Source organism: Pogoniulus pusillus, chromosome 19 (genome assembly GCF_015220805.1).
Source record: "Pogoniulus pusillus isolate bPogPus1 chromosome 19, bPogPus1.pri, whole genome shotgun sequence".
Lineage (NCBI taxonomy): Eukaryota > Metazoa > Chordata > Aves > Piciformes > Lybiidae > Pogoniulus > Pogoniulus pusillus.
The window spans coordinates 19,294,780-19,320,895 of record NC_087282.1 but is presented as its reverse complement, the minus strand read 5'-3'; the positions used below and the strand labels follow the sequence as shown (position 1 = coordinate 19,320,895).

General features: G+C 49.1%; 1 protein-coding gene and 1 long non-coding RNA gene across 5 annotated transcripts in view; both read left to right on the top strand.

Moving 5' to 3' along the window:
* Positions 1–13,451: 13,451 nt before the first annotated feature.
* On the top strand, positions 13,452–19,474 carry LOC135184068 (uncharacterized). Its single transcript, XR_010305846.1, has 4 exons — positions 13,452–13,549; positions 14,244–14,325; positions 18,633–18,869; positions 19,232–19,474. It is a non-coding gene; the product is annotated as an uncharacterized LOC135184068 (long non-coding RNA).
* A 761-nt stretch (positions 19,475–20,235) lies between these two features.
* GPR50 (G protein-coupled receptor 50) overlaps positions 20,236–26,116 on the top strand; it is a 50,166-nt gene continuing 44,285 nt past the window's right edge. For 2 of the 4 annotated variants that reach the window (XM_064159570.1, XM_064159573.1), the window contains exon 1: positions 20,236–20,527. In XM_064159570.1, the coding sequence (XP_064015640.1) occupies positions 20,353–20,527 (175 nt within the window). In that variant the 5' untranslated portion in view covers positions 20,236–20,352. Of the gene's footprint in view, positions 20,528–20,582; positions 20,943–22,088; positions 22,572–26,116 lie in introns of those variants that run through there. The other 2 variants (XM_064159571.1, XM_064159572.1) reach the window with 2 other exon arrangements.

Genomic DNA, 26,116 nt, shown 5'->3' with positions numbered 1-26,116 from the left:
GGGCTATGGGTCTCCAGGCCTTGAGCAGACAGCATCCAGCCTGCAAGGTCTCTCTGTGTATCAGGGACCATATGGTGCTGTATTTCGCAGCCAACCCTGTGAGATATGTTTCAGCAGCTAGTATACGTGCAAGGGAATGGGTGGGCTCAAAAACCTTTGCTGTTGCATGTGCTCAGGTCTCATGGAGATGGTTGTGGCTGCTGAGATATGTTAGGTGGTACTGTGACCATGCTGGACTCCTGTAGTGTGGTTCTTGGGCTGTGGACGAGGTAGGATGTCAATTAACGTGGACATGGGAAGCACTTTCATCTATATTCTCATCCTCCTTAACATGAACTTCCCACCATTCAGAGGCATTCTGGATCCCTTCCCCATGTACCCATTCCACACCTGATGCTGTGTCTGGCAGGCAATGGTGAGGCTGTGCTGAAGTGCATTGTAGATCTCCCAGGAGACAGTCTCTTCCCAAGCAGAGCTGCAAATCCCCACCAAGTGGAGCAGGATGACTGCCTGCCCCACAGTGTAAGGGAAGTGAAGAGATGCTGTCTCGCCACCGAGGTGCTCAGGCAGCCCCCTGGGGTGGGTCCCATGGAGATAGCACACCCTGACAAGTGCTCAGGTAGTCTGTGGCGGGAGAGAGGATCCTGCTGGTTTGATAGAAGCTGTCTTCTAAATACAGGGCTGATTATTTTTATTTATTTGTTTGCTTGCTCTGGAATCTTTGCATTTTCCCCTTAACCCTGGAGGAAAAGCAGTGGTGCCCTGTGTGCCGTGTGACACACGGCTGTGCACAAACTGCCTTTGTGACTTCATTCTTTCACGGGGGAGAAACACAGTCAGGAAAAAGCAGGGCCCTGACAACAGGAATCAAGTGTTTCTAAATATGGACATCCCTTTTTGGACTAAAAAGTCTTTTTTGTACCATGCATATTTCCCCTGTTAATCATTTCCTTTTGTTCCTCGCAAACTTTGGTCCTCCAGTGCTGTAGAAGGAACCACAGCCACTCTGTTTGTAAACTTTCAGTTGTGGTGCATGACCTGCCTCTGTCTGCTGGCTTTTCTTTTTAGTGCACTGGGAAGGCCAGCACTCTGCTTGCTACTCACCCTTGCCTTTTTTTTTTCCCCTTCTTTTATTTTCCCCCCTTTAAAAAAAAAAAAAGTCATATTTGGCCTCAGCCCATCTCGAAATATTGGGGATTTTACAGGCCATTGAGCTTAGCCTGGTCCTATTCACTGCTTTTGTGTTACACTTAATTGGCTTGATAAAGAAGGGCTTGGGCTCTCTAAAGTGCTTCTCCTCCAAGGTGAAATGTGAGATGGAGGGGGGAAATATTCAGATGTTCACTAGCAGTTATGCTCGCTGGATAATCTGAATGCATCAGAAATGAGCTAGAGCTCAGACAAAGTAGGGGATTAGGAGTCTGAGATGGGCGAGCAGGGTGGACATCTGGAAGCCTGCTGTTTAGCTTGTCTGCTGGGGTGGGTTGCATCTTCATTATATGGGTTATACGGGCCAAAAATGAGGGGTGTGCTGGGACTGTGCTTGCTCTCCGTGGAGATCTTCTGAAATAACAATTTCTGGTGTTATTTACTGAGCATCCTGCCCTTCCCCAGCAGAGCTCTGTGTGTTCAGTGCAAGCAGAGCAGGGGAAGCTCACCCCCTGGAGCTGGAGGGATGCATGCAGGTTTTAGGGCACACTCTGCACACACCACTGCTGTCTGCTGCATTGAGGTTTGAGGAGGAGCACTGCTTGTGCCTGTGGTTGGGGTTATGTAGATGTGCATGCTTGGATCCTTCCTTGTATGATGCTGCCTCTGGTTTTGGGCAGATAGAGCTCTGCAGAGCCTGACAGAAAAGCAAACATGGGAGGAGATGAGAGAACTAAACTCTGGGCTTCTGAACCCTTCCCACGTGCAGACTCTGGCTTTCCCGAAGTTGAGCCCATTGTCACAGCTCAGGGAAACAGCTGCTGCTGCCAACATCTGCCCCACACAGTGCCATGTGTCCAGGGCTGGCTTCACTGGCCCCATCCCAGTGTCCCACCAGCCCAACCCTTTGTCTGTCTCACTTTGGGCACAAGGACCTGACTTGAAGTACAGAGCTGTGGGTGGAGTGGTGCCAGTTGTGTGGGGATTTTGCCATCTGATGGTGAAGTATGAGTGCCTTTTGGAAAACACAGTATTGGAGAAGGAATTCCAAGTATGATATGAACAGAAATAGATGAATAGTGGTTTGTTCAGTTTTGGTTTTTACCCCTCAAGTAATTTCTTTACCAGCCTCTTAGCATGTGTTTTGTTTCTCCTTTATCTCCAGCACTTCACTCTGCTCGTGTTTCAATTTCATTGCTGGACAATCTGCCTTGGCAGATTCAGTTTTGGCCACAGCTGTGACATACTGAAACACACTTGCACAGATGGAGCCTTACACCTGTCCCAGAAATACCCACTGCTTTCTGAACATCATCTCACCTGCCTAGGGTGGGAAATGTCACACTGACCCCACAGGAACAGAGAGGTTTGGGATAGGTGCCTTAGAAGGTTTTGGGTTGTAAGGGAATTTTAAAGGTCATCTAGTCTAACTCCCCTGCCGTAGGCAGAGACATCTGGAACTAGAGCAGGTTGTTCAGAGCTCCATCCAATCAGACCTTGAATTTTTCCAGGTGTGGGGCATCTACCACCTCTCTGGGCAATCTGTGTCAGTGTTTCACCAGTCTCACTGGGAAAAAATTCTTCCTTGTCTAGTCTAAATCTCCCCTCCTTTAATATAAATCCATCACCTCTTGCCTTTAAGTATTGAAAGGCTGCTATGAGGTCTCCCTGTAGCCTTCTCTTCTCCAGGCTGAGCAACCCCAACTCTCTCAGCCTGTCCTTTCAGCAGAGGGATTCCAGTCCTCACATCATTGTTGTGGCCTCCTCTGGACCCACTCCAGCAGGGCTCCAGATCTGGACCTAGAACTCCAAGTGAGGTCTTACCTGAGTGGAGTATAGCAGCTAACCTTGTTCAGGTGAGCAGTGTAATTCCCACCCTGCCCCATCTTTGGCAAAGCCAAAGCAAAGTAGTTCAGGGGACATTAGAGAGGATCTCCAGGCACAAATGCGTAACCCTAAAGTAGATGCACAAGCATGGTGATCCTTTAGGTCATGCTTGGGATGATAATTCATTCTTTCTTGAATTTTAAAGAATAATGAATGTTACAAAAAAGAGGCAGGTATCAGGGCAGCAGGGACCCAGGCAGGGTATTAGGTAAAGGGTGTTTGAAGGACCTGTGCCACTCACTGCTGAACAAGACACCCCAGGGAATTAAAAGCAGGACTGAAGAGTAAGACCTGCTCCAGCTCATGGAGATGTGTAGCTGTGTGGCAGCATCCACTGAAAGTGCTGACTTGGTGAAATGTGCCTGTGTTGTGCCAAAGGTGTGCAAAATTTAGGGAGAGAAGGAAAGAACCAAGTTTCCCTTTTTTTTTAAGAAGAAAAAGCAAAGCTGTGTGGGACATTCTTGTTCTGCCTGCGAGCTGCACACAGGTTAGCCAGCACCTGTGCGCTACCGGAGGCTGGCAGCTCCTGCTGCGCTGCCTTGCGTCAGCATCCTTTGTGCTGTGTCCAGTATGGGCCCCTCAATTCAAGAGAGATGTTGAGGTGCTGGAACGTGTCCAGAGAAGGGCAACAAAGCTGGTGAGGGGCCTGGAACACAAACCCTATGAGGAGAGGCTGAGAGAGCTGGGGCTGTTTAGCCTGGAGAAGAGGAGGCTCAGAGGAGACCTCATTGCTGTCTACAACTACCTGAAGGGACATTGTAGCCAGGTGGGGGGTGGCCTCTTCTCCCAGGCAACCAGCAACAGAACAAGGGGACACAGTCTCAAGTTGTGCCAGGGTAGGTATAGGCTGGATATTAGGAAGAAGTTCTTCACAGAGAGAGTGATTGGCATTGGAATGGGCTGCCCAGGGAGGTGGTGGAGGCACTGTCCCTGGAGGTGTTCAAGCAAAGCCTGGCTGAGGCACTTAGTGCCATGGTCTAGTTGACTGGCTAGGGCTGGGTGCTAGGTTGGACTGGATGATCTTGGAGGTCTCTTCCAACCTGGTTGATTCTATGATTCTTTTTTACCCAAACTGCCTTTTCTCTTTGGGTAGACCTGAGAGGGGAACTGAGCTGAGTGCCAGTAGTGTTTCACTTTTTTGGGGCGCTGTTGTGTGCTGTTACTGTTGAAACATGATGTCTTTCCATTTTCCCTGTGTGAGCTCAGGGAGCTGCTGCTGAGAGCAGCCTGTGAGCGCTGGGTGGTGTGCGGATGCTCTGCTCAGTGACAGCGTGCCCGAGAGCCAGTGCCATGGTGTCTGTTTACAGAAGGTTTTGGAGGGATGGAAGAAGGTCTAAAGAAGAGCTACAGCTTCTCTGGGGTCACCCATGGGCTTGCTGGGTGTCAAAGCTCTGAAAGCTAGATACAAAGCACTGGTCAGGCCACACCATGAGTGCTGTGTCCAGTTCTGGGCCCCTCAATTCAAGAGAGATGTTGAGGTGCTGGAACATGTCCAGAGAAGGGCAACAAAGCTGGTGAGGGGCCTGGAGCACAAATCCTATGAGGAGAGGTTGAGGGAGCTGGGCCTGTTTAGCCTGGAGAAGAGGAGGCTCAGGGGTGATCTTATTACTGTCTACAACTACCTGAAGGGGCATTGTAGCCAGATGGGGGGTGGCCTCTTCTCCCAGGCAACCAGCAATAGAACAAGGGGACACAGTCTCAAGTTGTGCCAGGGTAGGTATAGGCTGGATATTAGGAAGAAGTTCTTCACAGAGAGAGTGATTGGCATTGGAATGGGCTGCCCAGGGAGGTGGTGGAGGCACCGTCCCTGGGGGTCTTCAAGAAAAGCCTGGATGAGGCACTTAGTGCCATGGTCTAGTTGACTGGCTAGGGCTGGGTGCTAGGTTGGACTGGATGATCTTGGAGGTCTCTTCCAACCTGGTTGATTCTATGATTCTATGAAAGGGTTCCTTTTCCCCTCAGGATGGGAGGAGGAATATGTGTCTCCTGAAAAGCAGGCCCAGAACAGTGTTTGTGTGCTGTGGGTGGACTCTGGATTAGGAGGTTTTACACAGTGCAGTTCATCATTATGGTCCTAATTCTTGCTCCATTTCAATGCCTTTTTTCAGAAGTGCCAGCAGCACACATTGCAACTGCCCATGCTGAGGGCAGAGCCTGAGGAGCTGCCCTGCAGCACTGGGGTCTTTGAAAGAGTTTGTAGTAGGGACAGGGCACACTGTAGCTCCCTGCTACCCTTCTGGGCTGCCAAAGCCTTGCCTCAAGGCCAGGTTCTGGGGAGGCAGTCCCCAGCACTGGGTCAGCCCTGACAGCTTCAGCGGGGGATGCTCCTGCAAACAGGAGCTGCCAGGAGTTTGCATTCCCCTTGGCCTCAGCCCTGAGGAAAGCCTAAAGCCTTGGTCAATAATAAGCTTATAAGTCAGTAAATCTTGGTAATGAGAAAAACAGAAGATGGCATCTGCTGAGCACGATGGTGCTGTGTATGGTCTGGTAAACAGCTATGGAAATGAGTTGCATGTTATGGCAGGGGTTACAGCTGTAAAGCCTAATTTCCCTACAGGATCAGCAGCTTTTGCCACCCCATTGCAGGGGTGGCTCCTGGAACCCCACTGAGGCTGAGCCTGGGGACAGGTGACCTGTTGCCCATGAGGGCTGGGTACTTGCCACAGAAAAGGCAGCCCTCACTGTGAGAATAGTGGCAAGCAGCTGTTGTTCTGCACGCCCGAAGCCCAAGATGGGCCATGAGACAGGACCAGCATAGCAATTGTCTACACCTCCTCCTCTGGTGTCCTCTCCAACACCTTCTTGCAGTGGCTCTGATCAGAGGTGTAGATGTTTTGGAGACTGCTTTGAGGCAAATGGGGCGTGGGGCAAGAATGTGAAAACTGTTTATTCTGTATTATGTCTTCAAGGATGCCAAAATGAGATGGGCAACAGGCACCCGGGCATAAATGAGTTGTGCAGAGGGCAGCAGGAAGAGAAAGGTGCTGAGTCTCTGTCTGACATTTGCTTGAACAAACCAGGTGCCCATGGGATGGGAACTGGCAGTGGTCCCAGTCCCTCTCAAACGATGTGAAGCCAGGTCTGCAAAATGGGGAGGAAGAGGGGAGAGTTCAGGGGAAGGAATCTGCATATGGTGTGTAATGCTTTTATGAATTGGGTCTTTAATAATTTACATTACCAGTTTAATACTTTGAATACAAATTATCTCGCCCATATGCTGTGCTGACAAACATAAAAATGGAGTAATCAAAGCTGTAATAGCACTACAGCAAAAAGACATAAAATGCCACTAGAAGGCTTAGGATAAATTATTGCGTGCACACGCTGGCTCTATGGCTCCCTGGTGCCAAAGGATGCATTGCAATTGCTTCCACAGACTTTGCATTTGGGCTTGAGGACTGATGCAGTACCAGGAGTAGTGCTGGAAATTCTGTGACACAGGCAGCTTTTAACAGAGAAGGAGTGGGGGAAAAAAAGGCTCAGATCTGCTTGATGAACACTGCAATTTAAATTCTGCTCTGGCATTACACGGACTGCCAAGAAATTATAGCCCTCTTATTTGTAGGGAGTCCCTTCTTCCTCCCGCGGGGTGATTTGCGTGTATTATGAACTGCAGTGTTGGCTTGCCATCTTCAGGCAGCTGCCTGCACTGCACAGCACCCGTGTGCATCCCTGCCCATCCCTGCGCTGGTTGAACGTGGTGGGTCCAGCCTGGATGCCCAAGGGAGGATGCTTGCAGCCTAGCACTGGGTTACGCAGAAAATGGGCAGCATCAGTGCAGGGAAGACACGACTTCCACTTCATCATTTCTTGTGCCTGCGCTTGCTCCCCTCCAATGTCTGAGATCTGAGGGGCTTGAGGAGGCAGGAGAGGATGAAAGGGCCCCGAGTGCTCCTTCCTGGCTGCTCTTAGGCTGCAGCTTAGGGTCAAGGGAGCAGTACAAGCTAGTTTGAGAGCTGCAGGCGACTCAGCAGTTTGCTTTTAGCAGCCTGGCGTCGTCTGGTGCACGCTTGCAGGTGTACCAAGCATCCCAAAGGGCATGGGAGTCTGCAGCAAAACGAGCAGGTTTGCAGAGCAGAGAGGCAAGTTGTGCTCGCAGGGAAAAGCTGCTGTTTGTAGATGTCGGTAGACCTTGTACTGTAGCTGCTGGCTAAATCTCTGCTTTCAAACACCAGCCTATTCATTGGTGCCGTATCACAAAGGCATCCCTGCTACAGGCAATCTTTCACAGAAAGAGCCATTTAAGGCTCACATTTGCATACACTGAATTTCTCAGCTATCAAGGTTACTCCGTGCTGTAATCCATTCTGTGCTTCTAATATGATCCATGAAAAATGAGGCTTCTTCCCAAATAAATCATCAGCAATGGAGGGGACGGTGCTTTTCTGGAAGGTGTGAGGCTCTGGTGGCAGCAATGTCTTTCCCAAGAGGCAGATGAATTGGGGCAGATTCATTTTGAATTGCCTGAACTTGCTACCAGTCCCCCAGAGACCAAACCCCTTTTGGTCTCTGGGTATTTTTTCTGTATTTACCACTCTCAGGATCTGCTGCTGGCTGTTTCCTTGGGATGTGGTGTGAGTGGCTCAGGTGTGGTGCACTGCATGGCCTAAGATTCACCCACCTGTGCCTCATCCATGAATTCATGATCAAAGCACACACCACAACTCCAAAACAGAGCAAAGAGACATCTGAAGCTTCTCTTGTCAGAGATGATAGGACCTGCCTGGGTGGGCAAAGGGACCTGCATGAGCTGGGATAGGGAGTGGGCATTCAGGTGGACAAATTCTTCCCGTTGCCAGGTTCTTCTGGAGAATAAGGCCCTTGCTGCTCCTTTTGTTCTGCAAATAAATTGTATGGCTTGAGAGTACAATGAGAAATATCCTCACCCTTGTCCAGAGGGGGATTTTCAGTATAAAAGGCTTTATGTGACTCATAAACTCTAACATTTATTTCTGTGCACGAGGTAAATATTTCCCCCTGTGAATGTCTATGCAATGCAATTTCGTTTGAAGCCTCCATTTGTTTAAGCCTGGAGATGACAATAATTCACCTGTTTTCCCTTCCCACAGCTCCCTGAGCGATGACGTAAGTCAAAATAGAGCGAACTCAGCTCTGGCTGTTTGTCACTTGTCAGCTCCCTCCCTCAAATGTGCCCAGATGAGCTTTGTCTCGGAGCTTGCATTGAGGCACCTTCTGATCTCCTGCCACTGGTGCATGGCCCCGTGTGTTCTTGTTTAGAGGAAGAAATACAGCACACCTGTAAGCAGCCCCTGCCAGGGCAGAGAGACATAATTTAATTTAACTCCAGATAAATCATGATTTCACAGTGATCTGCCTGCCACAGGCAGTTGAGAGCCCTATCTCCTTGGCACCGTAACAACACTTGTCACTCAGTGTCCCAGAGAGACCTGCTTGTGGCCAGAGAGCGTAGAAGACTGGGAAGATGCCTGGAGTTGTAAACATCATCAATCTGGAGGAAACAAATGCTCCTGGGAACTGGTGTCAAGTGAGGATGTTTGAAGGCAGCACTTGCCTCTGCAGAGCATGGGACTAGTCCATGGGCCATGTGGGTCCCCAGCCCTAGACCTCCTCCACAGCAGTCACCTCCTGAAGCTCCAGCAAGCCCAGGTGGGCAAAGAGCTGCCCCTCCTCCTCCTCAGGAGTATTTGGGGCCCAGACTTTTGGAGGCCAGTAGCCCCTTGTGCAGCCCCCAGCCCCACTCAGGCTGAGGGGAACTCAGGGAGTGGTTAGTTGCTGTGGAGCAGAGGTGTTGGAGACTGATGTAAACGCAGCAGCTCCCACTTTGAGGGAGGTGAAAGAAGGACACTCCAGTTTTGGTGGTAGGTTAGACATTTTCACCTCCACCTTGAAGCTGTTTTAGCTCCTGCTGGGGAGGACAGAGAGGCCTGGATGTGGCTTTGTCACTGCTTAAAGATGTCTTGTGTGAGAGGGATGGGTTGATGCATGCTCAAAACTGTGCCAGCACACCAGGCTTTGAGAAGCCTCCCACAGCAGCACAGGCAGCATGTTTGGTGTGGGTGACTTGCTTTGCTCTCCACCCTTCTTGGTACCCCTGTGCCTCTGCTGGCTTTGGTGGAGTTGCTTCTAACTTAGAGATGGCATCACATGGAATATGAAGCAGATGCTGCTCCTCCTGCCCTCTGTTTGCCTGCTCTTGCTCAGGGCTCTCCTGATTCCCTGACAGTATCCACACTTGCCCCCCAGATCCCTGCCCATCCTTAGGGATGTGTCTGCGTCCAATCCTAAACTCAATGGTAATGTGCACAGGCAGTTTCTTTCTTTTGCTCTGCCTCTTTCTTTTCCCCCTTTTTAAAAGCAAACAGGATCCAAGGCTGCCATGTAGTGATGCTGATGTTATAGTTAGTAGCTACTTCTATTTCTATAGCTCCAGGAGGCAGAGAACAGTCGCACTGGGCTAAATGCAGCACATGCTATAACAAAAAGACAGTCTGGGTGCCAAACAACTCACAGTCTTCTTGTTAACGTAAGGAATGTAAAATCAAGATTACTATAGCAACATTTTGCTTCCATTGCATAGAGATAGGATTTGTTGTTCATCTCTGTGTGTGTATGTGTAACACACACATACAAACCTTAAATATCTCTGGCAACTTTTGACGCTATTGAATTTATATTTACTTTCCAGCTCGCCGTCTGTATCTCAGATCTGTGTTGCTCCTTAAGCTTTGTGTCCAACTTGCCTTCAGCAAGCCTTGCCTTCTCCTTTGGGCTTTTTTGTGAGTGCTGCTTGCCAGACTCTAGTCCCCTCTGCCTGGGAAGAGTGCTTGGCTCGCAGCCAGGTGCAGGGACAAACCCTGTCTGAGGGGTTCATTCTCCGCTCAGTCATTGTTTTATCACAGTATCATCAGGGTTGGAAGAGACCTCACAGATCATCAAGTCCAACCCTTTACCACAGAGCTCAAGGCTAGACCATGGCACCAAGTGCCACGTCCAGTCCTGCCTTGAACAGCCCCAGGGACGGCGACTCCACCACCTCCCCGGGCAGCCCATTCCAGTGTCCAATGACTCTCTCAGGGAAGAACTTTCTCCTCACCTCCAGCCTAAATCTCCCCTGGTGCAGCCTGAGGCTGTGTCCTCTCGTTCTGGCGCTGGCCACCTGAGAGAAGAGAGCAACCTTCTCCTGGCCACAACCACCCCTCAGGTAGTTGTAGACAGCAATAAGGTCACCCCTGAGCCTCCTCTTCTCCAGGCTAACCAATCCCAGCTCCCTCAGCCTCTCCTCGTAGGGCTGTGCTCAAGGCCTCTCCCCAGCCTCGTCACCCTTCTGTGGACACACTCAAGCATCTCAATGTCCCTCCTAAACTGGGGGGCCCAGAACTGAACACAGCACTCAAGGTGTGGTCTAACCAGTGCAGAGTACAGGGGCAGAATGACCTCCCTGCTCCTGCTGGCCACACCATTCCTGATGCAGGCCAGGATGCCACTGGCTCTCTTGGCCACCTGGGCACACTGCTGGCTCATGTTCAGGCGGGTATCAATCATCACCCCCAGATCCCTCTCTGTCTGGCTGCTCTCCAGCCACTCCGACCCCAGCCTGTATCTCTGCATGGGGTTGTTGTGGCCAAAGTGCAGCACCCTGCACTTGGAGCTATTGAACGCCATCCCCTTGGACTCTGCCCATCTGTCCAGGTGGTCAAGGTCCCGCTGCAGAGCCCTTCTGCCTTCCAACTCAGTCACATCTGCCCCCAGCTTGGTGTCATCTGCAAACTTGCTGATGACTGACTCCATGCCCTCATCCAGATCATCAATGAAGATGTTAAAGAGGATGGGGCCCAGCACAGATCCCTGAGGGACACCACTAGTGACAGCTGCCAGCTGGATGTGGCACCATTCACCACCATTTAAACACATACGGCCCTGTTAAACTTGATAATCTCCAAATTTGCTTTCTTCAGTCAGATTTTGGGAGAGTGAGGTGAGCCCAAAACATGTACAATGCCTCTTGTCTCTTCCCATCTCTCTTCTCTCAGGTTAGTTCAATTTTAAGTGAGATTTCCTATGAATTGTAAACCACAGCTCTCACTTGTCCTCCACAACTGACTCAAACCTGGGCCCAGGAACACCTACCTAAATGGTGGAGCACACTCAGGAGCGAGGAGATGAGAGGCAGCAGGAAGATGGATGTGCTTACAGTTCAGTGTCACTTAAATACTCCAGCAAAGCAGCAGAGATTCAAGCACAGTTTTCACCTCATCGCAGAGGTAAGTGAAGTAACTGATAAAGAAGAGCTCAAACATCGCCAGATCTCAGAGCCTGTCTTTGTTTGCCAGCCTACCATCGGCTAGGGAGGGAAAATCAGGCACCAGACTGCGTTGGAGAGATCTGAAGGATATTGCTGTCCACTAGAGAAAGACTTGTTGGAATGGTACCCGTTTCTCTTGAGAAGCAGGAGGAACTTGTGGATCGTTTGCAACAGCTTGGAGGCTGTGGAGTTGAACGTGCACAGTTGGAGGGCTGCTGGATTTGCAGTTTTGATACCAGACTGTAGTGGAGATCTGAGAACCAAAACTGAAAACGTCTGCTGGCAGATCTGAATGGAGAAGCTGGAAAGCAGCCTGAAGTTGCCAGCTGCAGATTTCTGGTGCCTCTGACTTAGCAGCATTAAATACAAGGAAGCAAATCATAGACAGCTCTGTCTGCAGAGTCTAGGAGAGCAAGGGCTGGCCAGGGTGAGGTGGGTGAACAAATCTCACTTCCCAGTGGGTTGGTAGGGCAGGCAGAAGTGGAAAGGCAAGGAAGGGATCTGCATGGGATAGAAAGGCCAGCTTTCAAAGACCTCCCCCTAGGCAAATGCAATGGCTTTTCTTCAGACAGCTGCTCTGTGAGCAGGAATCAATATCCTACTGCAGAGCCTGCAAAAATGCTGATGGGCCTGAATGTGCAGAGCTGATGCCGAGAAGGAGATTTCTGTATGGCTATTGAAGAGATGGGCAGGGTGGGAATAAGCACAAGTGACGCTTGACAAATATGTTGGACATTGGTGGAGACCTTACAGCGATGGGCTGAGGATATGGGGACAGCTGAAAATCAGACCAGGCAATGAGGAGTGTGTTGAAGACCAGTAGAAATTAACGAGCAGCGATGTGTTAGAAGGTGAAGTGAACATGGTGAGGGGGGCATTCAAGTTTTTTTGCAGCTGGTGACAGGCAGGAAAGCTGTCCCTTTGCTGAACTGGCCTAAAAGGGGCCAACCTCCAGGCAAAAAAGCCATCTCTACCTCCTTCCCCAAAGGAAGGAGTAAAGACAGGCTCAGGGGTGAGATGAGGCAGCTGAGGTTGTGAACCTAGCCCATGGAGGAACCAGCAAGGTCTGTAGGGCTGAAGAAACTATCTCTGAGATTGAGACTGTTGGTTAAAATGTGTGTGCACCTTCTAGTCCTTTATTTGGAGTAGAGATGCATCAGGACAACATTCAGTTTATGGTGCTCAGCTGAAACTACACCACTCAGCTTCCAGGGGTAAGGGCAATTGCTGCGGACAGCATGAGCACTGGTGCTGTGTGTTTGGTAAAGGTTGGTGTGTAACCTCAGTCCAGAGACCTGATCACTCACCCCTCAGAAATCCCCTAGAGCTTTGCAGGTGTACTGGAGTGCCCAGGGAAATTAGGTCCTTTGGTGAGAGCACGGCAAGAGAGGGAATTGTTTCCTGTTCCCCAAAGGGTGTAAAGTTCTCCAGTTGTGGGATGCACACTGTCAGTATGTACCAAAGCCACAGACTGAGAAACGGGAATCTCTTAACTGGGGGAAAAACGTAGCTTGCTGCAGCCCCCGTATTAACCCTTGCCACACGATGCTGACAGCTGTGCTCCTGAAGGGGCAGGCAGGGACTATGTCCCCCAGTCTCCCTGTGCCAGCCATCATCACCCTCAACTCTATGCTATTTATTTCTCTTGACCTCTGCTTCCATCAGCCATTTTTAAGCAAGCCTACCACCAAGACTCTAATCGTTTCCCGTGTACTCCTATTTGTGTTTCCACCCAGCAATTTGCACAGGGCTGTCGAGCTCTCTGCTCGTAATTGACAGGAGAAAGCAATCTGCTTCACGAGAGGAAACATCTCCACCGGCTGCTGGAGCTGAGCAGGCTATTTCCCATAATGAGGATGAAGCAGAACAGGATCTCGCTATCGGCCACGGGTATAGCTGAGCCCTCATTACTGCAGGCGCAGAGGTGCTGCTTGGGACATAATTAAGAGCTGGATATTTGGAGTGCAGTGTTGTGCTGTCCTCCCTGCGCTGCTGCCTTGTGACGAGGCAGTCGCCTCCGAGTGCTCCTGAAGCAGCTCCCACGAGTCAGGCTGCAGGAGGGGCTGCTCGGGAAAGGCTCCTTGCTTTGTTTCTTAAGACTATTATTTCTCCACTTGTAGAGGATAACCGTGGCAATTTCAGCCTTAGCATTGGAAAGCAGCTGCCAATGGCAATGGAGAGACTCTGACAATAGAGTGGCATCAGCTGTGAATGTCCCCACAGTTGATGGTGAGTAACAGCAGCTGGGTGAGTAACACAGGTATCGGTGAGCTAGACTGGCCAGACCCCAGCTAGATTTGCACCTTGGGGTGTATAGCAAGGCTAGCTCCAGCCTGACACAGCACAGAATCCTACCTGATCTAGATGGTGGCGAAGGCACACTGTGTATCCCCAAAGGCACAAAGCTTGGTTGGAACCACTCAAGATGCTGCAGGGATGAGTTTGGGTTTCTCCACATGTGTGAGAAGCCTGGAGTTATTTGCTAGCAGAGGCTGCACAAATCCCATGCATAATTCAGCCACTGCCATACACATCATCCTGCTAGTACAAACCTTTTTGGGAAATTTGATTTCAACCAAGTCTGACCTAAATGTGCCGCAGCCGACAGCCCCATATGGTGGGTTTTAAACTTTTGCCATCACTTCCCTCTGAGAGGCAAAGTGAATCTAGGTCATTCCCTTTGCTTGTTTGTAATGAGGCTAATTCCAATTTCATTCATGTTGCATCCTTGAGTTTGAGATGGGGGGGGGGGAAGAATGGGAGATTTTAAATGGCAAGTCAGCCCCAAGTCATTCTTCTTAAGTCCTATCTTGGAGCGAAGGAAGCGGTTTGATGTTGCATCCCAAGGCAACATTGACGCTGTCATTTAATAGTCAGGGTATGAAAGAAATACAAAGTTTCCCTTCTTTCCCTTTGTATTTAGATTGCAGTGTTGAGCATCTGAGCTGAATGAACCGGCCTGTGTCCGCTGCGTTTTGAGTGATGAACAAAAAAGCCTATTCTGGGTGAGCGAGCCGTGCGCTCTGCGTGAGGCTGCTGCTTCAGGGACAAAGAGGGGAAGTGGCTGAACACCAGGTTATTAGTTTGTCTGGAGTTTCTATGCAAGCATGATGGCATAAATAGAGCTGCTTGTTTGTTGATCTCTTCTGTGATAGCAGCTGGGGGCAAGCTGCTGTATTCATCTCTTTATTGCCAAAGCAACTAGTGCTTTTTTCCCCCAAGTCTGGGGTTCTCTTATCCCATGCACAGTGCAGCTGTGTTGCCTCTGCAGTAAATAGCTGCACAGTCCAAATGGACAAGAAAAAAAAAGTTTAGAAGAGGGGAACTACTGCTGAGAGTGTTTGGCTGGAGAGTTGTGGGTGGATGATACTGTGATACTGTGATAGTGGTGATTCCCCTTTTGGTAATGGTTTGGAAATAGTTCTGCCACATGCCAGCATTATGGGCATAATTGTGACAAGGATGGAGGGCAAAGGGTGTGATTGGTCCTTCTTTTGAAGGTAGCAATCCTGTTGCATGGATAGAGTAAGTGGCTTATTTTAGCTGTGTTTGTCAGCTCAGAAAGCCCGAGACTGTGCCAAGGGATGAATCTCTGCTGTCTGGAGTCTAGAGCAGAATCTTAAACAAGAAAAAGAAACTGCTGGAAAGGCACATGCTGAAGGTCTCCAATGGCTGAACACTGCATCCTGGTGGTGTTAAAGCAGTGCAGGCTGTCCCTATTCATACGGGAGGCAGGAGAAACCTCTAAACTCTCACCTGTTCTGCCCAGAGATGGACTAAACCTGGTCTGCCCATCACCAGGAGCAGTGCTGGGCTCCCCTGTACCCTGTCTGGGGCTGAACAATGTGGGAGTAGCCCATGTGGCAAAGGGTTTATTAGCCCCATTTCTATGTCTGGTTGTGAGCCTCTCCCACAGGCCATTGCTTGAGTCAGAAGTCAGAACTTCTGTTGTCTTTTGCTCTTGCTGGAAATCAGCTTACATACTCAACTAGGCTGGCGTGGTAGCAAGGGAGGGATTCAGCTTCATTCAGATTCTTTGTGTGCATCTGGGGAACACAGAATTGTGGAATTGTTTTGGCTGGAAGAGATACTTTAAGGTCATCAAATCAAACCATTAACCCAACATTGGTAGGTCACCACTAAACAATGTCTCTGAGCACCACGTCTACCTATCTCTACCTCCAGGGACGGTGACTCCACCACTTCTCTGAGCAGCCTGTTCTAGAGTTTGACATCCCTTTGTGTGAAGAAACTTTTCCCAATGTCCATCCTAAACTTCCCCTGGAGTCACTTGAGCCCATTTCTTCTTGTCCTAGTACTTCTTCCTTATGAGGAGTAACCAACCCCCACCTCACTACAGCCTCCTTTCAGCTAGCTGTCCTGAGCCTCCTCTCCTCTAAACAACCCCAGACCACTTAATGGCTCTTTGTAAGACTTGTGCTCTAAAATCTTGCTAGGATTCTGAACTTCCCAGCCTGGTATTCTTTATCCATCACTACCCTACCTCTTCCTGATGGTGCTCAGGGGGCCACTGATTATTCTGGTAAGCATGAAGAGTTGCCTGGATCTAGCTAAAAGGAATGACTATGTCTGTCACTGAGCAGGCTTGGCCAAGATGACAAGACAATTTGGCCTTAAGTATGCCAAATTCAGCATAGTAATATTTGTGGAGAAGAGCCATTACCCTTGTGTATTTGACAAAAGTTAATTGTCACTTTGACAAAATCAGTGTAGTAGTCAGCCTGTCCCTGTGTAGGGAGGGGTGGGGGGGGGGGGAAATCCTTCATTTAGAAGTGATTCATTAAGTAGCATTAAAGCTGTCTCTGAAGACAAAATAATCTTTTTAAAGAGGACTCAAGGTACTGAGAAGGAAGATTAATGCCTCAGCTATTTTTCAATTATGCAAGCTTTCATTTGTCACAGTATACCTGGATTAACTCTTACTGAGCTAATGCTTTGGCAGGTAGGGTTGCAAAAGGAGGTGTTCCATGCCACTGGCCAAGTCCCACTCTCGGCTGTGAGCGGCACAACAGGAGGGTGCCAGGTGCTGCCCGTCTAAACCTCACCCTTAGCAATACTGTGACATCTCTTCAAAAGGAGTGTTTGAAAAGCATTTGTGATGCTTGAATATTTTTCACTGATTGCATCCTGCTTGGCATTCCTGTTTGTGTACACATGCATGCCCTCCTTGGTGTGCTTTGGGTACTGAAGGGCTCTGGTTTCTGTCCCTAATTCAGTGGCTTCTCCTGTGATCACATGGTCCTTGCACACTCTAATGAGCCTGAACTCTTCTAACACACTGGGGATAGTTTTATTTCAGTATGATTTACGTTAGAGGTTCCAGTAAAGCGTAATTAAAAAGGTCTTATTGATACATATACTTTCATTTTTTCCCCCTTGCCACTGCTTCCTAGAGTGCTAGCCTTTTCTTAATTGAAGCAGTGAAGAGTCCATTTAGCAGGAGGGTGGGAGGAAAACAGCCTGAAAATCATTCATCTAAATCACTTCACTGATGAAAACAGTTGCTCACTACATCTATCATCATTTCATCTCGGTGTCTTATGAGAGATTAGTTCTTATAACTGTACAGATGCACACATGCCTGGTAGAGCTGTAGACACCTTCCCATCTAAGGCAGTTGCACTGGACTGTGGAAGAGTACTGCTTCTTGAGGGGATAAACTATGCATCAAAAGAAGTTATCAGAAGAGCCCTTTCTGTGTTGGTTTTTCTTCCCCACTTGCAGCAGTACCATAAAATATGACCCACTCTACCTCACCCTGCTCTGCTAGCAAATGGGTTTTTTGAAGTATAATTGAGGCCAAAACCTTCACTGGGCAGCTTTAGTGCTCCCATTGGCCCCAGACAGCAGCAGGACAACCATCTCTGCCCCAGTGAATGTCACTGAGGTTCAGCAGAATCTGTATTTATACTCTATTATTCAGCAATCAACTACTTTTCTCTATCAGTAGGCAAAACTACTTCTCCCTGGGACATCCTAGCATGATAGCTTCCATCTTGGAAGGGACTGGAAGACAGCACTAGCAGGAAATAACTTCTCAGGATGCAGGTTTACAGAGATCTTGAAAGCCTCTAAGTCTGTGGGAGAAGCGATAGCACCACACACATCTCTGAGCAAAGACCTCAGAAAGGCAGCTTTTTAACTTCAAACTCACACAGAATCACAGCCTGATAGGGCTTGGAAGAGACTTCTGGAGATCATCTAGTCAAGCCCTCTGCCAGCTAGAGCAAGTTGCACAGGAAGGTGTACAAACAGGTTGTGAATGACTCCAGAGATGGAGACTACAGCACTTCTCTGTGCAGCCTCTTTCAATGCTCCACTTCCCACAGCAAAGTCTGACCCAGTGCTGCAGTAGGGTTGACTGCTCCTGTGATGGCTGATCCAACCTTGCTCTCCTCAGTGCCTACCGTGAAATCAAGGACTATGCTCTCAAACTGGTACCTTGGGCTCAGCACCTGCTCCCCCCTGTGTCTGCCCAGCACAGGCATGTGTAGCATTGAACAGGATGGACACATACACTGCCCTTGCCCATGCAGAAAAGCAGGCTCCTCTGTCCTCACTCCTCTTTCTCAGCCCAGCAGAAACATCTACATACAGCTGGTGGGGAGACAGGAGGGGCTTGCTGTGGTACCTGTATTATCCTTTTCATTAGCAGAAGCATCATCTCTGGTTTCTTCTTCATTGCCTTTATTTCTTAGTATCATTGCTTGCATGAATGATGACATTTTAACACCAGCAGTGCCTCAGTACTGTACTGTAAATAGGGCCATTTTTAACTCTCAGCCCCTTTTCTGTCTTCTTTGTTCAGAACTGGAAAAGAAAAAAAAAATAGGCAGGAAATTCTTTTCTCAGTGGCACCTGTGGTTTCTGTTAAAAATGTCTGTGATACTGAAAGGGAAGCATCTCATCTACCATGTAAAAGAAAACAAGAGATAAAAAATGGCTGAGAAATGTGACCCAAGCATTGAACAGGTCTTGTTCCATATCCTCAGAAATTTACATGATACAGTGTCCTGGCAAGGCTTTTTCCACATATGTAGATACTTCAAACACACAACTTCTCCCTCTCTCCCTCTCTCTCTCCCCCCTCCCCTTTCTCTCTCTCTCTCCCCCCTCCCCTTTCTCTCTCTCTCTCCCCCCTCCCCTTTCTCTCCCCCCTCCCATTTCTCTCTCTCTAATGTGTGTGTGTATATATAATGAAGTACATGCACATATCTATATACTTTAAACATACATTTATACTTTAAACCTTACCATAGAAACTGTGCCTTTCCTTCTTTACTATTAACAGAGGTATTTTGACTCCATCTTCACCAGTTCCAAATCATGTTTCTACTATCAAGTCCAAGGAGCCTGCATACAAAGTTCAGGTCCTGTGAAGTCACATCCCAGTTCTCCACATCTGAAAAACCTGTGAAACCATCTTAAATAGGGTGCAAACAGATGCCAGAGCACAGTGGTATGAAGGTGAAAGTGCCAAAAGGATTTGTCCGTGCAAGCTGTTCCTGCCTCTGCTTCCATAGCACAGGTAGGTTCTGAACATAGACCATCCAAAAGTCTGTGAACAAAATTATTCGGTTGACAGACAAAATACCAAAGCATTTGCTTTTGGCTTTGTTGTTGGCTCACTCAATCGAGCAGTTGCAAAGCCCCGAGGCCAGGTTGTGACAGCCTTTGTGTTAGCTCCGTCGGTTTGACCTGAAGCAGCTTTGGGCCAATGCCCAGGGGAGGTGCCGTGTGGTGGTGATCAGCCTTGGCATGTTTCTGCCCTCTCCTGCCCCCCTTGTCCCTAGCACAGCATCGTGGCTGATCTCCACAGGCCACAAGCCCTATTTTTAGTGTGTTTGCTTTCGAAATAAAGCTGAGAACTCGTGTGATTGAGTATTGCAGCGGCAATCTGACCACAGGGACTGGGTCTCCTCTTGCTCGTGGTTGTGTGGAGTGAAGCACAAGAGGTGCCCGGAAGCTTTAGCTGCAAGGCTGGGCTGAAGAAGGTGGGAATTCCTGCTGAGCGCCGCTTTCCTGCGCTTGAGAAGCACGCAAGTGGGCTGCTGAAGTTGGAATTACAGCTGAGACCTGTGCATCACGCACACCAGAATCAGTAAGGATTAAAATGAAAGCCATCGGTTTCATTCTGATATAGTTGCTGAGAGGAGACCTCCTTGCTCTCTACAACTACCTCAAAGCAGGTTGTAGTGAGGTAAGGACTGGCCTCTTCTCCCAAGGAACAAGTGATATGAAATAGCCTCAAGCTGAGCCAGGGGCCAGGGTCTAGATTAGGCATTAGGAAAAATTTATTTGCCGAAGGAATTGTCAAGCCTTGGAGGGGGCTGCTCAGGGACGTGGTTGAATCATCATCTCTGGAGGTAGTTAAAAGTGGTGCTGAGGGACGTTGTTGAGTGGACAACTTGGCAGTGCTGGGTTAAAGGGCTTGAATGCTCGTAATGATTTTCTCCAGTTTAAATGCTTCCACGGTCTCCTGACGGCAGCCGGGCAGCAAAGGCTCTCACCGCTGCTGCCTCCCGGGACAGTGTGAGGGCGGATGTCACACGGGCTGGAGCCTTTCACTTTGGACAGTGAAACGCACTCCGCATCGGCCCGGTGTCCTCACAGCGCATCTGTGGGGGAGAGTAGCGCGCTGGGAGCGCTGCGGAGCCGGATGGGTGCTGCAGAGTCCCGTCCTGCGCTGAGTCCCCACACGCCCCCTGCACCTGCGCCCCGCCGCTGTCCGCGTCCTGCCCCGCTGCTCCCCATCACGGCCGCGCGGTGGCGCCATCAGCCCGACGAGCGCTACGGGTGCCCCGGTACCGGGCAGCCCCCCCTGCCCCGCCCCGGGCAGGGCGGTGGCACGGCGGGGAGGGGGCGCTGTGCCCCTGCCCCCCCCCCCCCCCCCCCCAAACACACACACCCCCGGGACCGGTGCCGAGGAGTGCTCCTCCCCGCGGCGCGGCGGCGGCCTGGGGGGTGCCGTCGGGGCGGGAGAAGGAGGAGGGGCCCCGGCGGCAGCGCGCATGGAGCGACCGGGGAGCAACGGGAGCTGCCCGGGCTGCCAGCTGGAAGGGGGTCCCTCGGCGCGGGCCGCGACCGCCCTAGCAACCGTGCTCATCTTCACCATCGTGGTGGATGTGCTGGGCAACGCGCTGGTCATCCTCTCGGTGCTGAGGAACAAGAAGCTCCGCAACGCCGGTGAGAGCGGGGCGGGAGCGGGGGGCGGGCGCGGGGGGCGGTGCGGCCACGCTGCCAACTTGCCGGCGGCGGGCAAAGCGGCCCCGCACCGCGTCCGGGGCTCGGCTGCCCCTGGCCCCGCACGGCAGCGCTCCCTGGTCGCGGCGGGGTGGGGGGTCGGCGGGCGGCAGTGGCGGACAGGACCGCAGCCCGCCGCCGTGTCACCGGAGCGGTAACGGGCATTTCGGGAGCGCCGGGAGCCGCTCTGTCCCCGGTTGAAAGGGTGGCGAGCTGCCGATGAGCCAGAGGAGCACCTGCCGAGGTTCTCGCCTCGCTGTCTGTCCCGTACCGCCGCATCTCTTCTCCAACTCCTTGGAACTTCTGTCTCCCAGAGGCAGCTGCAAATCGAGGAGCCCGAACTCACGTCGCGACTCAGGTAAAGCCCGTGTTCCTTCAGCCAGGAGCTGGAGGAAAGCGAGCGCGGATAAGGAAAAGTTCAAGGGCCGGTCAGGTGCAGAGGAAGACTGCTTAGGTTTTTAAGAACAACCTAAAAGTGACACCGAAAACTTGCTTTTATGATGTCCTAGCCCTACATACGTTTTATCATTTTCATCCTAAAACTGCTGTGCTTTTGGTGACCAACGGAAAGCAGAATGAAGTTTTTCCACGGAGTTTTTGTTTTGTTCTATTGGCTGGTTGGTTGGTTGTATTTTATTTTTTTCCATAGGTAATTTGAAAGTCTGCTTTGGAGCTTTGTGTTTTGACCTCCCTGAGGAATTAATCTAGGAAAACTGTTGGGTTGATGTTGATACAGCCTTCTTTAAAAAAATACATTATTTCTTCGGGGCATACATATATATGTATTTTACCTTTGTAGTCTTGTTATTTTAGCAAAGAAATAGCATTGGCTATAAATTTCAGCAATGAGGTAGTACTGGCTATAAATAGCTCTGTAAGGAGTTTCAAGGAGTCTGAGTAGTGCTGCTTAAAACGTACCATAGAGTATGTTTTGCTAAGGACGACACCACTGTGCGCTTTGCAGCGGAAGGCAGAAAGCGATCTTTAGTTTTATAGCTTGTAAAACGGCTTTAATGAAATTCCTCCAGTGGTTATAACGCGTGAGACACAGCTGTAAGTCTTTTGGGGATGCTGATCTCTGTCTCTCTCAATCTACTGTGAATGTGGAGTAACTCGACAGAGTTTGGTGAAAGTAGAGGGTGGGTACGACTGAAGGGACCAATTTCCCCCTCCTTGGTGTCTTTATTGTTCGATTGATTTGCTAATGGTCGCATACAAACGGCTATTTGCTTGGAAAGATGTTGGATGCAGTGATTCCCACCAGTGAGTTGCTCTCTGACAGGTACATTGAATGTATGTATGCACAAAGGTGCCGTGTTGGATGTATGGGAACTTTAACACAGCTGGGACTGGTGTTTTCCGTTTTTTTCCAGCTTTGCTTTAAAATGTGAGCACTTTGAGCTTGTGATCAGTGCTTCTGGGAGCGAGGAATAGAGACGTTCTTCTCCCCAAGATAATTAGTGGTTTGTGTTATTTGGCTGGGTTGGGCAGCAAGCACACCTGAAACTACTTAGCTGCTTTTATCACTTGATAATCACTTGCCCCTACTTTGTGTCTTGACTGCCTCCGCTGTGTGAGGCGAGTTCACGACCCCGTGAAAGTCAAAAAGCACAACTTTCCCTCGAAGTGACCATGAAAGGATTTTCCAAATCTCAATCCCTGTCAGCAGTCCACTTTCTGCTCTACCTACAAGGTGTTGGGCTGTACCAGTAGAACCAACGCAAGTGAAATCTTTGTTTAGCTCTCTGATTCGAGGAGAGGTGGCTCTCGCTGCACGCAGAACCTGAGCGTGACTAATGGGGAATTCAGTGTTACACGCTTCAAAGCGGTGGTGAGTGTTGAGAGACCTGCCCTGCTTTATTGACCTGAGCATCATTTCTCCTTCAGTCAGCAGCCTAAACTGAAAACGCTTTTGTCAAGTCACTAGATGGATTCAGCAGCAGGAAAGGGAAGTAGGCTGATGGTGATGGTATGAAGCTCAATAAAGGTAACCAGCATCTCATTGTTGTCATCTTAGTTCACTGGAAAGATCATGTGTTTAGGATGCTCAGGCAATGTCTTGCATCTATCCATGGGATATAAGCAGACTACCTTGTTTCCCTGGATATAGAACAACAACTCAGGGGTCTCATCTTGATTCGTGTTCCTGTTAACACATGAGCAACATCATGACCAATGGGGCTCAGCTGAAGTGCAGCAGTCAGATTGAAGTCCTTCTGACAAAGAGTTTCTCTGCTCATGTTCATTTACTGGTCTCGCTTGGGGTAGGCTTGGACACCTGTTATGAATGTGTCAGTGCTTGCCAAATCCTGGAAGTGCCAAGCCCTGTGTTTCTGGAGCAAGCTCACAGAAATGCTAGCAAGAGCTGAGCTGGAAGATTGTCCATCTGGAGAGAACATTTTATTGCCAAGATTAGCTGGATTCAGGCTGGGATGTGAAATTGGCACTGCTTCAGTAGCTGAGGTGGGTGATGACTGTTGTGGGGATGAGGCTTTTGGTCCATCCCTTTGCAGTACTTGACATACTTCAGCACCTCTGTGCAGCCTGTAGCTGCAATGGACAGAGAGTGCAAGCGTTGCTAACAGGCAGGATCTCACAAGGAGTTCCCTAACTGGTGTGGTCAGTTGCCTGGAGAGTATCAGCAGTTTTCTGCAGATGAATGAGCAGGAGATATGTGATGCCTGCGAGCAGAGGAGGTCTGGATTCACTGACGTGTCCATAGTGGATTGCTCTGCTCAGTCATTCTGGAGAACTGCTAGCATGGAGCTTTCCTACAGCACTGTCCAGCTGCCTGGATATTTGGAGCTGCTCATACGGTCTGAGAGCTTTAAACAAAGTTCCAGACTTTGGTCTATGTGTTCACAGTGCAGAACATTTAGACGGTTGAAGGTGAAAGGTATGAGAAATTACTGCTCAAACAGGAGAGATGTCTGTATGTCTATATGGGAGGCAAGGGACAAGGGGTGAAATATTTGCCAGCTGAAAGTCTTCAGAAACCTGGCCACCTGTTGGCCCAGCACTGGTAAAGTTTAAAAGCAAAACACCTGACCTTGAAAACTTTCCAGGAGAAGTCACTCCACTACTCTTTCCCCCTGGGAAGATAGAATATGTGTTGGGTGGGTGTTGGGGTGTGTCCTGTGTTGTTAGTGGTGCTGAGCACAAGTTAGGACCGACGAAGGAAATATGAGTGAGCCATGTGCTATGTGGCACATGCAGAAGCATGATCAGTTGAAGGCTGCTGGTATGGTTGAGCTTTTCGTTTGTGGGTCCTACTAGCTTTACAGGTGTGAACGCCCACACTAAACCCAGCAGGTGTTTCCAGTGAGCTAGCCTGCTCTCGGGCAGGGGGTCTGGAAATACCCTTTTCTAGCTCTCCTGAACCTGCTGCAAACCGAGGCACGCAGCCAAAGTGTGCATGCCCCCAGAACCCACATCTCTCACCGGTGCTGCCGGGAGCTTCCTCTGCCGAGAACGACTGCTGTCACCTTGTGAGCCCTTCTGCTCTGTGGGGGGAGTTGGAGCCTCTGCAGGGGCAGGTGGCACAGGTATAACTGTAATGAGGTCACTGGGCTCAACCGCCTTTTAATCCTCTGGATATACACTATACACCGGTGTTTGCATGGTGCCAGGGATTTTGGTCACACTGGCCACAGGCAAGCGTCACACAGCAGTCTGCACACATTATGTCAACACAGCTACCTTTGTCAGCCAAATGTGTACTCTTAGAAGAAAAACTAGATCAGTTTGACAAGCCCTCGAACCAGAAAAGCATGTTGACTACCACTAATTGTGTTTGCAGCTGCGAATATTGGCTGTTCCTCTGCCGGGGACCTCAGGCAGGGTAACCAGCCTGCACTTCCCAGGTCAGGCTGTTTGCCCTCTGAAAATATTGGCACAATGCTAAGTTTTTGTTTGCATGAGTGGAGTTTTTTTATTTATTGTTCCAAGACCTTTGGAACTTCCTGGCTGGCCTGGGTTTGTTAATTAATTTATTATTTTTTTAATTGCTGTTAGGGACTTTCTGAGCTCCTTCATACTCTCTGACAGGCAGGTTTTCTAGTTCTGGATATGGAAAAAAAGTTAGCAGACAGTGTTGGGTACTTTCCAGGTTAATTCCCAGAGGATTCTTGTATAGCTGAGATAGGAGTCATCCTTATCTGCAAAGATAAAAAGTCATGATTATACTTTCTACATCTTGTGTCAGGATAATATCACTGTACTCTATCCAGCCTTTTGTATTGATGCTGTTGCTTGTTTTCTTGATATGCCTTAATACTTTCTACATCTCCTATATCAGGATAACATCACTGTACTCTATCAAGCCTTTTATATTGATGCTGTTGCTTGTTTCCTTGATATGCCTTAATACTTTCTACATCTTCAATGTCAGGAAAACATCACTGTACTCTATCAAGCCTTTTGTATTGATGCTGTTGCTTGTTTTCTTGATATGCCTTAATACTTTCTACATCTTCTATGTCAGGAAAACATCACTGTACTCTATCAAGCCTTTTGTACTGATGCTGTTGCTTGTTTCCTTGATATGCCTTATTGCTATTAGTTGAGGGTTGGGTTTTTGTTGTTGTTTAATATTCCTATCTTTTAGCTTGCTTGATAAAATGTTGAGTTCCAGCTACTGATTTTCTAGTGGTTTTTCTGTTTGTTACATATTTGATTTATTTTTATGTCAAATTCTTGTCTTAAAATTATTATTTTAAACCAACCAAACTTTAAAAAGGCAATACTATGATTTTTTTTTCCTAAGGGGGTGAAAAGAAGGGCTCTACTAAGCCATCTTTAAATATCTCCCAATCAGCATTGTCACATTTGCTTATATTTAGGTGTTTTCTCTCAGTTATTTTTGTGCCTCTTTCTAGTTTTGGGAAACTGACCTTTTAGAGATGTCGTGTTGGATCTTTTTCTGATTCCTTATCTCAACTGAGGTTGAGAGCTGAGAGTGGTTTTCTTCCAGCTACTGCAGGATTTCCTCATCCTAGAAAGCTATCTATCATATGTAGGTGTGTTGAGATTATTTATTTTTAAGTTTTCTTAATTTATTTTTTTTTTTAGCACCACAAACCCTCCAGCATCTGCCACAAGCCTGAAATTATATCTTTTCTTTCTGTGCATTGCGGGTAGATGCTTCAGGAGCTGCTCATCTGTTCTGCTGATTCATTTATCTGTAGCAAACTCCCACCAGGGCTTCTGATGTACTCAATCTCTGACCCTCTGACCACGTCAGGGACACTGCAACAGGTGTTTTGGGCTTCTGGTGGGCTCTTTTGAGGGAAATGTGCTGTCTGCTGAAACAGATTGAAGGTTGCTGGGGTTCTAGAGGACCCTAGAGCTGCACATGCTTCCTCTTTCCTTGGGTCTTCTAATGTGGAGGGGTGACACCTGGCACCACCTTGCCATTCAACAGAGATGGGTGCCTGTGACATCAAATGGGTGAGCTGCTGACAGATGATCCCACTGTTCTTTCTCTGCTGTTGGTGGGAGAATAATCCATGGTAGTGTTTGCTTTTAGCTTTA